The sequence below is a fragment of the Callionymus lyra genome, chromosome 5 (genome assembly GCF_982586985.1).
Source record: "Callionymus lyra chromosome 5, fCalLyr1.hap1.1, whole genome shotgun sequence".
Classification (NCBI taxonomy): Eukaryota; Metazoa; Chordata; class Actinopteri; order Syngnathiformes; family Callionymidae; genus Callionymus; species Callionymus lyra.
The window spans coordinates 20,590,129-20,606,603 of NC_141822.1; the positions used below are offsets into that span (position 1 = coordinate 20,590,129).

The following is a 16,475-nucleotide window of genomic DNA, read 5'->3' on the forward strand; positions in this document are numbered from 1 at the left end:
TTTGAAGGCAAAACAATATAAGGTACCATCTGTCAGTCAGACAGTGGATAAAAGTGGTATTTTAACAACAAATGTCCAAATAATAATGAATTTATAATCTTAAACTCATTTATTGCTAATAAGAGACATACATTAATTAAAAACAGCATTGGCTCATTTTTTCGTGATCAAAAAAGTTGATAAAAAACCCTCTATTTTTACAAGAAAATTATAAGGAAATGCCTCTAAATGTCAAGAGAATCCATAAGAATACCAACTTTAAATACCAAATGTTGCCATCCGCTCTTAACTCTGATTGATCTGAGAGGAAAGGTGTGGATTAAACCAGAGACTATTTCCCCCAGAGGACCTTGTGACCTTCTGCACGACATGAATAAAATGCATGAGGATGAAAGAGGGAGCAACAGTGGAAAAAGGTTGTAGTGAATGTAAATATAATGGTGAGGATCACTAATGCTTCTAGTTGAAAGGAACAAATAAGGTAAGATAAGATATATGGTTTATTTTTTCAACAGTGAGAAAATATTGGGATGCATACAAAACATGAAAATACTATAGTATCTCATTTAAAGTCTCTTTTTCATTGTGTTTTTAGATTAAATATTGTATTTTAGCATCTCCTTTCATTTGCAATCCGGGCTTAATTTGTTCACATTATATTCGCTTTCTCACCTCATGAATCCACTCGAGATCACACACCAGCACACACACACCTGCGCATTCGCACTTCAGGTGTAAGAGCTGAGAAAACAAGTCCGACAAACACCAGCCAGAGAAAGATTGACAAAAAGAGAAAAATCAATGTGAAGGAGTGAAGCAGGAGCCTCTTGTATATATGGCCATCAGTCCTCAGTGAATCCAGCTTTGTGACTACAGTAGTCTTGGCTGCCAAACAGAGTTTGTTTGTCTCCAACACACAAAACACACACACACACAAAACACACACACACTTAGCTGTCAGACGTCTGACCGTTATCATGTGCTTCTCAACGGCTGATGAACCGAACATGCAACAGAAACGTGGTGAGGTGCGGCGAACCTTGAACGACACTTTTTTAATTTACATTTTTGTTCAGTGACACGTGACTTTATATTGTTTTCATCCTCAACATCCTCTTCAACAACTCTGAATATTTAATCACTTAAGTGATTGTCATATATATAATACATTTTCTTGTTTTTTTTTTAATATTGATGCAGCAGACATGGTTTTCTGATAGCAAAGACAAGGCAGAATCAATTCTGAATAAAAAATATAGATTCAATATTACTGGAATGACGTACTAGTCTTTACTCAAAGTTGTTTCACATTCAAGACACAATTACCTTTTTATCTATTTTTTTAAGTGAAGTTAAGTTTTGGTTTCCATTTGTTTTAGGATTGCTACAGAAGATGGTTTTCAAGTGTCAAAGTGAAATGTTCGATATTCATAAAACAAACACACAAAAAAATGTTTTTCGTTTCTTTTACTTTTATTTACTTTATTTTCAGCTTCCCTTTGAGAAAACCATATTAAGAAATACATTTTGTTTTGTTTACTCCGGCAACTAAGCCACTCTCTATATAAAATAGAAATAAAAAAAAAAAAAAACCAACAGCACCACATTATGTTTACCATCATGAGAAAAAAGCAACAGTTCCAGACACATTACGAGTGAAAATGTGCTGCTGGTATGGAAGTCTGCACTTTCTAATACAAAGTAAGAAAACATATTTATGTATCAACCATTGCTTTACTCTAGAATGGAAAAGAAAATAACATTTTTATTCTTGTTAAAGTCTGTTTGCCTCCATGGACCATCCCATGGCTGTTGGCGTTTGCTCAAGGGCGTTTTTTTTTCAAAGGTGATTGTCGAGTAAAAAAGTATTCTCAACTCAAAGACATGTCAGTTTTCATGCGGAACCCCAGAGGTTTTTTTTTAAAATGAGCTGCAAAACCAAAGAGTGCTCAAGGTTAAATATTGTGGCACCTTTGTTTGCTGTTATTGTTAAGAAATAAAATAAAAGAAGACTTGATGTTAGGATACATTTTGATGGCTATTTATAAAATAAACATTACGAGTGAAAATGTGCTGCTTGGATGGAAGTCTGCACTTTCTAATAGCTTGAGCCATTCTCGGCATCAACAAGGAAACTTCTGACACGTAAACAAAACAAAAAGTGCTTCTGCAATTTCAAGGGATAACAAGACATCAACAACTTGTCTTATTAATAATCCGACCATTCGGCATCGCATCTGAAAATACTTTGGATTGAAGGAGGATGAATCAGGAGTAATTATTAAACCTAAAAGAACATTTTTTTTCCTTTAAATCATAGTATCAAAAAGGTAATATCATATTAAAACTGACATTTTCAAATTGTGCGTCCATATCATGTTAAAAATATATATTTTTTCAAATCAACCAACCAATGCCAAAAACAACAAGCATTGACAACTTCCACCTTTATATTTGTACCTAATAGTAGTAAATAAATTAGCTCTGAAAAAAAACATGCCGCAGAAAACAATGCAACACATAACAAAAGCCCTTATTCTGCTTCGAACGTCTTTAAATTCAAACAAATTGCCGGCTTCACAGTGCAACGAGTCTCCGCAGTCAAAACAGAAGACGCACACCAGCCACGAGCACAAGGATCCTGGAGCAGAGTGTGTGACTGACAGAAAAGTCCAGCCTCAATTCATCACTGTTTGTGCACCTTATGACTTGAGTGATGAGTTTCGCTAGCATGTGTTCGCGGGGGGGGGGTTGGGAGCTGAAATAAACGCTTCCACTTCCAGATTACCTGAAGAGTTTGTATGTACGCGTGAGCTGCCGTGATAAATATAGTGTCTTATCGATTTGACAGATCACACTTCATAGAGTTTCACACGCAGATGCACATGTTTCTTTTTTTTTTTTTTTTCTTTCTACAGAGATGATTGTTTCGAAAACAATGTGTTGAATAGACCAGAAGCAAAATCGAAGAAAACATATTTATGTATCAACCATTGCTTTTTGCTCTTGAATGAACACGAAAATAACCTTTTTATCTTTTTTTTTAAAGTCTGTTTGCCTCCATGGACCATCCCATGGCTGTTGGCGTTTGCTCAAGGGCGTTTTTTTCAAAGGTGATTGTCGAGTAAAAATGTATTCTCAACTCAAAGACATGTCAGTTTTCATGCAGAACCCCAGAGGTTTTTTAAAAAAATGAGCTGCCACAACAAAGAGTGCTCAAGGTGAAATATCATGGCACTTTTGTTTGCTGTTATTGTTAAGAAATAAAATAAAAAAAGACTTGATGTTATGATGCATTTTGATGGCTTCTTATAAAATATATGGCATGTATATTCAGATTTAAGGTGCATCTTTTTTAAACACAGCGAAAAATAAAAGACGATGATGAAGGTAAAATAATTAAACACTTTTATTAAATGTTCTCTGTCAAAATGATGCTTTTTTAATTAAACTGTTTGGCATTTCCATCTGGATTGTAGGAGGTTTTAAAGGTTCAGTCAGTCGCTCGTGTGACTTCAAACCACTGCTGCCAATGGTTTCAGCTCTGCTTACAACAAGCAAATTATGTTTTAGAAAAATAAGAAAAAATTGACTTCAATTACTGCGTATCAAATCTCTAAAATAACATTGTCATTTGGTGACATGTTGCAGGATTAGTTCCTAAAGTAGAGCTTGAAAAAAAATTGTGCAACGAAAAACTAATTTCAATAGTTAAGACTGTATCGGGAATCCAGAGTGAACGGCTGCCATTATTCCAAGGGCGGCCATCATCGCAGTGACAAAACCTTCTCCCTGCTTAATGGCCTTTTTATTCCTGGTGGCATATGCAGCTGTTGTCCTGAGGCAGAGCCACAGTTGCATGTCTGACAATGATGAAGCAGCCTGGGATCCAGTGTCTTCCTCACAGGCAAGCGGTTATTGTACAGAGCCAGTCTGTTATCTATTAACGATGGAAGTATCTCCCGGACCATTTGGCCATCACACCGCTTCCCAAAAAAAAAAAAACCCCGGGCGAGAACGCGCCGAGAATACTTGTGTGTAAAATTGCAACGCGTTTTTTTGCGACGAGGGACTTTATCTCATTGGGTTAGGATCCCTTTTAGCAATATAGAGGAGACGTCCATACGTCGCCTGCCACATTATGTGTGGCAGCGCGCTAAAAGAGGCGGCCAAAGGAAAAATTCCTCGCTGCCAAATACGGTGCCAGTTCTTAAAAGTGAAAGAGACGTCCACCTCGTCACCCTTCTCGCATGCTCTGTATGGGTTTGTTGTGTGTTACCATTTTTTAAAGCTAGATGTCATTTTTTGAGACCACATAGGGGCGTGAGAAAATATTAATACACCGCGGTGTATTAGTGTGTTTTTTGTCACGATACGATATTGATATTCAACAGCACTTTATCGATCTAAATATATACGTATATAATCAAATAATAATGTTTATTTTTATTTTTTCGCAAATTATACATTATTATTTTATCGAAGTTATTTTATGGATTTTATTTCAATAAAGTACCATTAAAATTAAATAAGTATACATCGTTTTAATTCATAATTGTCATCGATATTAAACCTCATATCTGGGTCAAGGTGACCTGTTGCCCTGAAAAAACAAATGTGTTTGTGGTATCCCTTGTGTTGTCTCTGGTACAAGGTGACCTGGTGCCCTGAAAAACAAACAAGGGATACCTGAAACACATTTGTTTTCGGGCCTTCGTGTCACCTTGGCCCAGAGACAACCCAAGGGATACCTCAAACGCATTTGTTTCGGGCCTCCAAGTCACCTTGGCCCTGAGATAACACAAGGGATACCTCAAACACATGTTTGGGCCTTCGGGTCACCTTGACCCAGGGACAATATAAGGGGTTAGCATATTATTCACAGCGTTTTTTGCAATTCAACTTCCAGCCGCTAGATGCCTATACGTGTCACATCCACCACAGCTAAAGGAAAAATTAAACTTTGCGGGATCTCAGTGATGACTAAGGACGAGAGGATACAGTCGACTCCAGCAGCTTATTAAGCTGATGTTTGCACATATTTTGGTTTCAACACAAAAGCAAGCAGTTACGACTTCGTCTTGGGTCATGTGGTCTGTAAATTCGCAAGAGTCAAGTGTCAAGTATACAAATATATCCTTGCACCTACAGTATTGCAGTATATTCCGACATCTATCATATCGCCAGATTCGTGCCAATACACAACCCTAACACCACAGTATGGTTCAGTCTCATACAAAGATGCAAAATAAGTTTTCCTCATCTCCGTGATTACAAAGTTTGTAATCCATAATCCCCACATGATCCCAGATGCTGGTCCGTATCACGATGTGTATATATTCATATACATTTCTCTGCTACACTTTTTTTTTTCGTCTCTAAGGAGCTTCACTCTTTTTCAAGCATTTTTAGATTTTTTTCTGCATGACATTCTGGAAAGTGGTGGGAAGTAAAATTTCAAACAGAAATACAAGTGGAGGCTTCGGTCTCAGGAGAGTAGAGGAAGAAATTCTGAGAATCCAGATGTATCAATCATATGGGGAGCAATTACACTTCCACGGAGAGAAAAAAAAGGATTGTCCTTGTAGAGTGGCAAGGAATATAAAAAAAAAAAGACGGAGGGGGGGGGGACTTGATGGTGAAATACACACACTTTTTTTTTTTCACCTTCCTTTTCTTTTGTCACCTCGCCAACACAAGGACAAATTGCTTTTTGCAAAGAGTTCTCTTTCCCTTTCACTTCCCTCAACACAATTGATAGAATACTTCAATGTCATTTGAGGAGAAATAGGTAATTTCAAGGTGAAAGATAAGTGGAGAAGAAACGCAATTGTTCGTCATAAAAGTTGTGTGGAGCTGTTCTGACGAAATAAATCACTAATTATTGTTTTCTGACAAAAAGAAAAGAGATTAAAAGGAGTTTTATTCCAAAAGATTTTCCATGTGCCGAAGGAAGTAGAGGATCATCTCTATAATAATATGTAATAAAATATCTATTATTTTAAAATAAATAAATAACTCAAAATTCACGACCATACAATGTAAGGTTCCAAGACTGGGTTAAACAAGGTCGTACGACAACAATGAATGAAAACGCAAGTTAAAAATCAAATTAAAAAAGGAACATTTTATTAGACTGGCTTTCGCTCGGCAAGTTTTGTTTTTGATTGAAGCGCAACATTCCAATTATACACGCCAGATGCTTTTAAGCTAATACTCTGTCATTAAATACTCCGCATCAGTTGGTTTTACAATTCACAGGGATTTCATTGTTTTGTCGCCTCCATTTTCTGTCATCTTGTTCATTGTTCTGTTTTCATTCAGCTCTCACTTGAGTCATTGCGCTCGGAAATCTTGTTTCTTTGTTCGCCCGACTTATGAAGAATGACTTAACTTCGGCGGAATGACAATAAAAGTTAAGCTGAATGAAATGAAAGCAAACTTCAGTGTTATAAATGTCAATCTTGAGGTCTGCAACAACTCCGCGTGTCTCGACACACTCTGGAGACACTGCAGGTCACTGTTGACCACGTAAATATGTTAAAGCATTGCTATGGTTTTTAGATACTTTATATTTATTCATTTTCAGGTCATATGAACAAATACAAATTATTTTCTTAAATATGTTCTTTTTGTCGAAAGACGAGCTTTGGTATTTAATATTTTGGGAATTAAGATTCCGGACATAAGAGGGATTTCTAGAGGCAACAACTTTTAAAAATTTAGTCCAGATTAGGACTTTTTGTTGACAGAACCAGTGCTGCTGTTGTGTTAATGCTAGTGTTTGTTGTACATACCTGTACCTCTCACACACAAATTGTTAGCATCACAAGGCTGCAGGTAGAAACATATCTGCTGCTCTAATATTCTCTTGTTAGAAATAAAAAAGAAAAAAGTTTAAGATCAGAAATAATTGCTCGAGCTATTATCGGCTGCTGGGGTGGATAAATCAAGCTACCTGATCTAACTCTTGGAAAATAGATGACGGTGGAAAAATGTTATGATTGATTTCTGCTCTGAAATTACTATCTATATATTTTTCCTTGTATCATTTAATTTGTTTTTATCAGTTATGAAGCATTGGATTAGAATTTCCTGGGGCACCTATTTGGAGTAGTCATGTGACCACAAAACTGTTTTCCGTCAGTGGGTCGGAGGCATTTTCATATAAAATACTGAGAGTTTATAAAGTTACCAGGAGGATAAAACAAAATACTGACACAACAAGAGCCTTTATCTCGTTTTGTAAATGATTACACATGCAGTGATGTGGTAACACTGTAAGTAGCACAGATTCTGACACGCAGAGAGAGCATAAAACAAACGTTCAATCTTACTTATTGCTGATTTAAGGATTCTGGGAAAATGGATCATTCTTTAAATCTGAAACCACAGCTGTGTATAGTCAGAGAATCTTTTGATTATTCTTCTAGATCCACGAATTATACTGAAGGAACGAACAAAATCTGTGAAAAAAAAGATAGATGAATAGTTTTAAAATTCTATCAGATTCATATTAATAATGGATTAATGCAGCACCGTTGAAGAATAAACACATTTGTTTTAGCTACCCTGCTGTTAGAACAGAGTAATTGCAAAAAAACAAAAAACAAAAAAAAAACAAGATAGCCCATGCATTTGTTTACAAACAAAAAAAAAAAGAATGCTAAATGTTCAAATAAGAGCTAGCGAGTTCCACTCAAAATTAAACCTATCATGAGTTTAAATATGAATTTAAAGAAGGATACATCTAACATTGTGCTGCTTAAAAAATATCTATATATCAATTTACAATATAGTTCACTGGTGACTGGTTCAGTCGTTCACTTTCATACAGACAAGAGTCAATAGCGTTTCCACATGCTTGTAGACAAATCATCAGGAAATTGAGCGTATGGAAATATTACTTTACAACCAGGCTAGTAAAACACAAGAAACCCAAATATTTCCTCAAATCTATAATTATACGTGTTGGTGATTAATTAAACGAACAAAGACTAAATGCATTGCTCCTTGTGTAAAGTGCTAAATGCAGGCTGACCCTGAAAAGTCATGGCAGCACTTGCCTTGCAATTTATTTGTCATTTAACAATGGGTGGCTGTGACCTGCTGTAAGTCTCATTAGAATACACTTCCCATAATGACTCATATCAGGCGACCTCGACGCTACAGCAGCACACTACATGGGTACTTTCACCAAGTATCCACGACAAGAGGGTGACCGCGGCAAAACACTCATTTATGGATGGATTTTTATTGTATAATAGTTAAAAATCTAAATAACTGAACTTGGACCTCGCTGAATAAGTACGAGTAGAATCTATTCAACTCACACTGACATGCAGTTCTTCTTTTTTAAAGCGCGGTGAAATAGTGACTTTCTGCAATTCCATATCTTTACATAAAGGAGGTAGATTTGCTGGAAATGGCCCATTACCAGACAGATGGTATCAGGCAGTCGGGAATCCTCCGTCTATAGTGGTCCAATTACCCCCCATTCATGGCCAAATAATAGCAGATTCTGTGGACACTTTTGTTTCCTTGTCACTCATTTTTCTGTCCCGTATTCATGAAATGTGATACTTGTGAAAGGAGAGTGGTGGAAAAAAATAACGCAGCAGATTAATGTGTCACTGGAACTTCCTTGTAAGATAAAGAACTCGGCTGCACATATACCCGCGCAGCAGAGTGATTTCGCGCAAAAAAAAATGTTTTGAGTGTACAACAACCAAGACACACTCGCTCAAACTGGTGGCAGTAATATTACTCCATAGCCGTCCACCATGATGTGACGTGCGTCGTTAATCCCACCCCATGATGACGCAATGACGTAATTCGGCCCACGGTGTGTCGGCTCAGTCGGCACAGAGTCATGAAAGTGTTTGTTAACAAGTCACCCACCAGGTAATGTTCATATATAAGGCGCTTCGGATAATGAGGCGCACTGTCGCTCTTTGAGAAATTTAAAGGTTTTTAAGTGCGCTTTATAGTGCGGGAAATACGGTATGATATTTCAGTAAATGTCTAATCATGTTTGCATGGATTAGCACTCTGGTTTCCCTCCCACAATCCAAAAACATATATATTGATTCCTTCAGATTGTTAGTTGGTAAGGGAACCAACATAACTCTTAAATCATGGTTTTCTAAAATGCGTTCGTTGGCAGAGGTATGTGCTATTTTAGTGCTTTTGCGGTTTCACCCTACATTGAGACTCTAAGTTTAAAAAGGTATCGAAGGCGTTATTTATCGCATGATCGCGGCGACTTCACGTACACGAGCTATGACTTAAATTGGATAAACACGATTTCCACTTGTCTCCCTGTCAGTCATCCGTCCACATGGACTCGTCCCAGTCTGCCAATCAAGTCCCTCAATCAATCGGTGGAACTCATTGGTGAATTTGATAGGAACTGCAGGCCAAACAGGGAGTGCTGATTACACTGAGTGCTACTCAGGATAATGAGACTGATCGGGGTCCCCTGCCAGCACAGGCCGTTGCTGTGCAAATACGAGGCGTCCATTGGAGACTAAGAGACGCCAGCTTTTATAGAACATGCTCTGTTCTGATGTAAAGCAGCTTTTTTTTTGGTTTGCTCTGGTTATCACATCTGGGAGGGATTTATCGTTAGGGAAAAAATAATCATAATCACGCTTTGTTTATACAACGAGTCTGTTGGAGGTGGAGATTTCTGTGATTGAAGATGTGCGGTGACAAACCTCGATGCTTGACCAATCACAGCATGGTAAGCGTGGTTATGGTGAATAAGATTTGATCGACAGCGCAACCAAGTGTTTCCAGAGGGCGGGGCTTAAGCTCATTTTCTAATGTAAATATTTAAATGAAAAGAGACACATACTGATGATACAATAGAGTCCAACATCTATTTAAGACACACTTGAATCCACACATTAGTTCCCTCTGAATTCCCGCATTGTTACTTGCAAGGAGAAAGTAGGACTCAGAGTAAACATGTCTGTCTGAGTCATTTCTAAAGCACTGAGGTGTTAGTTCGCTGTTATATCTACGTCAATTATAATAATTATAATAACATTATACAGTACAGGCCAAATGTTTGGAGACACCCTTTCATTCAATTGTTTTTCTTTATTTTCATGACTATTTGGATGGTAGATCGACACTGAAGTCATCAAAACTGTGAATGAATATATGTGGAACTACTGTATAAACTCAACAAACAAATTTGAAATACCTGAAAACATGTCTAGTTCCTTCAAAGTAGCCACCATTTTTCGAAAAAAAATGCTTTGCAGACTTTTAGCTTTTTTTTTTTATTAATTCAAGAGGTTTTCTCCTGACATATTTGTTTTTATACTTCACAGATGTGTCTTGTCTGGGGTACATCATGAGCTGTGCTGTGTCTTATTAGACAACTGTTAGAATTCATATTAAGACGAGAACCAATCAGCTAAATTAATAGTAACGAGTGAGGATCCTTACTTTAAGAAAAGAAGGTCAGCCAGATCATAACATTATAAAAGGTTTGCATGAGCCCAAACCGTTGGCCTGTACTGGATGTGGTTAAGTAAATTTGATAAACATAATCTAGCTCAGGACTTTCCACATCAGAGACACATGTATAAATCATTCCCTGTGCGGAGAGTTGAGATCGTAGATCGAGAAGCCCGTCTTTCTATCATTATTAAACCACATAATGCAACAAAAAAATAAATTACCCTAACAAACCATGAAAGCGAATCATACATCCCAATTATAGTACAGACATGTAAGGCATAATTAAAGCTATTCATTTATATTCAGTTGAGATACTTGACATTCACATTAGAATAAGAGAATAATTCACATTTTCAAAGAGAATGAAGAGAGAAAAAGAGAGAAGGCCAGGTTGAATAGAAACAATGAGGGGTATAATTTTGTCTAATTTCCATCAGATGACTATTTGTGGAGCAGGAGCTAATGATGCTAATTAAATATGTTTGGGCTGTATTTGACCTCACCGCCAGGCTTTACATCTGAATGACGGATCCAGAAGTGTAGGAGGGAGATTGATGCCATGAAATGTACATGTTTTTTTATATTTTTTTGTATGGTATGGACTGAGACACAGCTGGAAGAGGTTTATGAGGACAGACTGGGGATTATACATGACACAAAGTAACTTCCAATTTCAAAGTTTTATAAGGAAGGGCACTTGATAAAAACTTTTTTTTTTAAATGGCAGAAAAAAAGGATGTTTAATTGTGTAATGAGGGGGAGTTGTTGGTGAAGGCACAAAATAAATGTGATATGCTAGAATTGTCTGCTGTTTTAATTATAGACAGACTAACGCTTCCTTTCTAATAAATCATTTAATATAAAAGTACGACTCCCAAACTGTATTTAAAATCCTGGCAACATCTTCTAACCAAGCAGAGCACTTCTCAAAGGGAGGTAGGTTTAATTCAATCAGACCCAGTGTGTGATGATCACACATTAATGTTGTTAAAATTAATCTAATTAAATCTTAAGAGACATTTGTTTTAAAACTTGAACAATTTTAGGTAAACTTGCATTTATTATTTTATCACTTGCATGTAGAATCCAGTGATAACCCGCTGTACAGAATGAAATGCAGTGATAATTATTAATTTGGCCCAAAGCTACAATTAAAAGAGAATATAAATATGAATTAATATGATGTACCATCAGAGAGCAGAATCAAACAACCAGGGCCTCAACTTCTCTGACTAAAGTGCAGATTATTAGCTGCATTCTACGTGTTGAATCTGTAATTCACGACATATCTGGCATCGACCAGTTCATCTCCGTATTGATTCCTTGTTCCACTATAACGTGATTAAAACAACGTGAAGCAAGAGAGACCTAATATACAACATGAATTGTGTGTCAGGGAAACATCTGCAGTTAATGATGTCATATCCTCCATCAGCCGCTCTTATGATGGATTGACGGATGTGGAAACGCAGGGCAGGGATCTGGGAGTATGGTCTGGATTCGCAGAGATATTGCTCGATAAGAAGGAGTTAGCGTGGAGTGGTGAAGAAAGGGGGTGAGACAGGAAAAGAGGAAATGATTATGGGCTGCGACAACTCAATCAGGATATGGACTGTCGTAAATAAGAAGCTATCTTAGTCAACAGCAGTACATTGCCATGTATGTGCGCCGGAAATAAATAATACACATTGAATTAAATTGTACAAACACAGTCACACATGACAGTTTCCTTCTTTTTTCCTTTGCTTATGCTAATGTGTTCTCTTTTTCTCAGACATGTCTTCTTTGAATGCTCTTGAGTGTCTGTTTGTATTCATGCATTTCCTGTCCCTTGTATTTCTTGTGAAAGACATCATGTTGATGTTTTTTCTACTAATGCAAATAAAGAGTTTGCTATGTAGCTGGGAATTAAATAAAAAGGAAAAGAAAAGAGAAAAAAGAAGATATATTGTTACTTAAATAAGCAGTATTCTATTCATATTCAGTGATAAATCCTTCACAAATGAATCAACACAATGTTGGCATCCATTCTTTCATCCTAATGCCAAACCGTATTTATTTTTTAAAGTCAATCTGTTTAAATACAGATAAATAGATAATTCATGAATAAAAGCATTATGACTATGCTATATGAAATTACACTTTTGCTTCATCTTCTATCTGCTCTGAACTAATCCCTGTGGACAACGCTTCCATTTCTTACCCAAGTTTTTTCTTCTTTTTTTTTTTTAAAAACCCATCTTATACTGTGTGTGTCTGCGACCCTCGTGACACAGGGATGTGCGTCAGAGGGGAATTATTGGCTTTCTTGGAATCCTTCGTCAGGTCACCTGACCTCCACAGACTAACACCATTGGCTTATGGAGCAAGAAAACCCCTTCTTTTTTTTTAAGTAAAGTGACAAATGAACATCCCTGGTAAACCACAGTCATGCCTCTGCTGCGATTTGAAGATTAACCACGTGGCTCTTTCTGATCCTTGTCTCCTTTTCATCCCATCACTAAATCAATACCAAGTGATCACTAAATAACCTGGATTCACATATATAAAAAAACAGTTTTAGTAGTAATAATAATAGTAAAAGGTTTAAGTAGGAATACTTGAACCTCATAAGACAAACAAATATAGCAGATGAAATACGAAAAATGTAAAATGATTTCAATGGAAAGAAAAGAGAGAAAAAAGCGTTGATAGATGATCGGCTGTGTACTCACCAAGTTGACTGCGTCTCTGTGCGTACGCTACCACCACTGCGGCCAGAACTACACAGCACAAGGATGTCACAAGATTTGCCATCTGTGGAAAACACACACAGCGAAGTCGTCAGAGTGAGCACGTGCAGTTAGATGGACAACTGGCGAGCCACGATGTCAGCCTCTCTCCGCGACTGACTCACGGACCCATGGACGCTGCAAAACCCCATGCAAGAAACCGAGAGTCAGTCACTTCCTGTCGACTCTCTGGCTTTTATTGAACGGTATTAAATTTAAAAAAAAAAGAAAGGATAAATAGGGATACTTTATTTTCATTTAATAACCTCAATCTTATATTCACTTTTTTAAATGTCTCCTTCCTCATCAGTCTAATAGGTTCATCCTCTCTGGGATGGGCTTTGGCTGGCAGCTCTTAAAGGTATAGCACAGGAAAAACAACATTATTGACTCACTAGAGAATCCAGTGTGTAATGATGGTTAAAAAAGGTTCTCTTCACTGCAGTTATTAAACTGTTTCAGAATTAATAATCTAAATTTCAGTGTTTTTCGTTACATTTTTAGTTTAGGTAAGTAAGTAAGCAAGTAAGTAACAATCAAAACAATACACATAAAAAAAAGAAAGAAAGGGCTGAAAGGCCAAGACAAAATAGAGACAAACACAAGAGTCCAATGAAAATTAGGAATGTAAGTTCTTCTACTAGAGCGGGTCTGAATTCTCACTGCAGAGCTTTGTATTAACTGCAGGCGAGACAGCTCCTTCTTGTTAAGACGTGAAAACAAACTGCAATAGTCTAAACAAGAAGACAAAAATGCATGGATTATAAGCTCCAGATCATGTTGTGACAACATTTTCCTAAATTTAGCCATTTTTCTCAGTTGAAGGAAACCATTTCTGGTCAGTTTTCTGCTGTGTTGAACTAGAAACATGTCTTTGTCAAATACAACACCCAGGTTTCTCAGGCTCAGTTTGACGGACTGACCTAAGTCACCCAAGTACTGACTCAACCCTGGAACTTTATCATCAGGCGCAATAACCAGTTTCAGCTTTATAAAGTGCAGCATGAAATCAAAACTTTAATTTCAACAAACGTTTGTCTAGGAATAACAATGTCATCCACACTCCCGGTGAAGGAAGATCTTTCTTCTGTCACCAGAAAGATGTCTCTGTTGCACAGAAGGCTTGTCAAAGGTCCCTGCAGCTGCTGGAGGTGTGGAAGACACGGGCGCATCTGCAGGTGTGGAACGGAGTGGGCTCTCGAAAAAAAAAGGCCACCGGAGGAAAGTGATTTTTCTTGTTCTTCCGATGGATGTTGGCAACTGTTACCTACCACTGTCATCTCCTCTCACATCTTCTCCCCAACTCCCTCTTTTATCTAAGACCGTCTTCTACTTCACAGCTGCTGTCACAATGTTGTTGTGTTGTTTTGAAGTTTCCCGGCGCTGATCGCTTGTCAGGGAGAGTCACCAGGATCACACCTTCACTTCTGTGGTCATGTCTCCGTTTATCACATCAATACCCTGATTGGTCGTCTCTCTTTTTTTCTTTGCATATACAATTATAACGGGGTTTTTTTGTCCATCGTCTCTCCTCTTCATGTGAATAAATGATCTGGCCTCGCTCACTTCTCTCTATGAGCTGTCCCTCCAAATATTTCACGTCCTTTTCTAGTCACTCCTTATAAAAAGTTGAGCTTCTTCCACTCTCTCTCTGTAAACTGTTTGCTGTATTTGGGCCGGAAAACCATTTAATAGTTCCTAAGAAGCTTTGCTCTCACCCTTTGTTTTTCCACCATATATCAACCTCTCCTTCACTCTATTATTCACCTCCCTATCTCTTTGTTTACGACCCTGGGTCCACTTAATTAATCTCTTTATTCCCAAACTTGTTCCTCAAGACCAATATCTGTGCTCCTGCGGATCCCTCAATAGTTGATGAATGAGGAGTGAGAGCGAGAGCCATAGCTTCCTCACTTTTGAGATTTTTTAAGACTCAAATTTCTCCCTGTGTGACTAATAAAAGGAAAGTCTAATTTAATTTTCTGGGACCTCCCCTGGTAGTAAGGGGTTTCCCACAATGCCTTGCACGTCAAGACTGAAATCAATCAAGTGGTTGTTTTTTGTTTCTTTTTTTTTCTGGCTGGTTAAGTTGTTTTTTATCAAGATATAGTCGACGTTCAACGACATTCATTCAATATGTAAAAATATTACATGGTAACATGAAGCGTTAACGACAAGTACAGCTGTTTATTCACATTAACGATCTTAATGGGAATGAAATGATGACATTTTCATGGAATATTTCCATTGTTGTGGTATTTTTTACAGGTTATTTAGTTGAATATCGGCTTATAATAAACTCAACTAACGTTTAGGCTACAGAAAGAAACATAATAACTGACAGTTGCCACAACTAATTCATTAAACTCATGTACCTATGTTTATGGGGTATGATTACATTGTCAGGCTTAACAATATCAATTATATTTATACAGTTTATATACACATGGAGCAAGCAAGCTCCAATTGTGGTTGGTGAACTTGTCATATCAGGAAGATATGTTGCCCTATTGAGGAAGCACTATTTTGTTTCCTGAACATGTATTATACTGTCCTGTATTTCATCTCCACTCCCTCCACCTTCACAGGTCCTTTTGCCCCCCTCTTATTATCACTTACTCTATACACCTTCTGCATAACTATATACATTTTTGTTTAAACATTCTTTATGAGTTATACCAGTTAAACTTTAAGAATTATTTTCCGAAAATGTATTTGGCAATTCAACCAAAAGTGAAATGTATAGTAAGCATGTGATCCAAGGCTGCTCTCTCATTGGTTTTTCTCATGACTTTTAACATAGTTAGACATGTAATATTCGGGGATAGAAAGTAACCTTAGATAAGACTAATGTTGGATTAGATTAACTTTCATCATCCTTTGTCGATGGAGTTAGTAGTAGTTTCTTGCACTTTAAGGCTGTAAACTCAGAATAGAAGGAACAACAAAAAGATGCGTGAGAGGACGATATTTAGTGGGTCGTTGAAATCCCCTCAATGGCTGCTTTTACATGTATCTTTGTTTTTGTTTTTTCTTTCTCCCAGATGCAAAGGACTGGGAATCCTCCTAAGAACGCCAATTTCAGTCGCTTTACCCACTTCATTTCAATCAGAGTTTCATGCAACGGACAACATTGAACCTCCTGAGGAAACTAACTTAAATATTTGCTGTATAAAGTATTTATATTCAGTCATTTTTGTGACTCAACCTTTTCCTTTGAGACATTAG

At 37.2% G+C, this 16,475-nt stretch overlaps 1 protein-coding gene across 1 annotated transcript in view; it reads right to left on the bottom strand.

The window, feature by feature from the left end:
* cntfr (ciliary neurotrophic factor receptor) overlaps nt 1–16,475 on the bottom strand; it is a 209,681-nt gene that overhangs the window by 113,105 nt on the left and 80,101 nt on the right. The window contains exon 3 of the mRNA XM_087791388.1: nt 13,191–13,272. Coding sequence (XP_087647514.1) covers nt 13,191–13,272 — 82 coding nt within the window. The remainder of the gene's footprint in view (nt 1–13,190; nt 13,273–16,475) is intronic.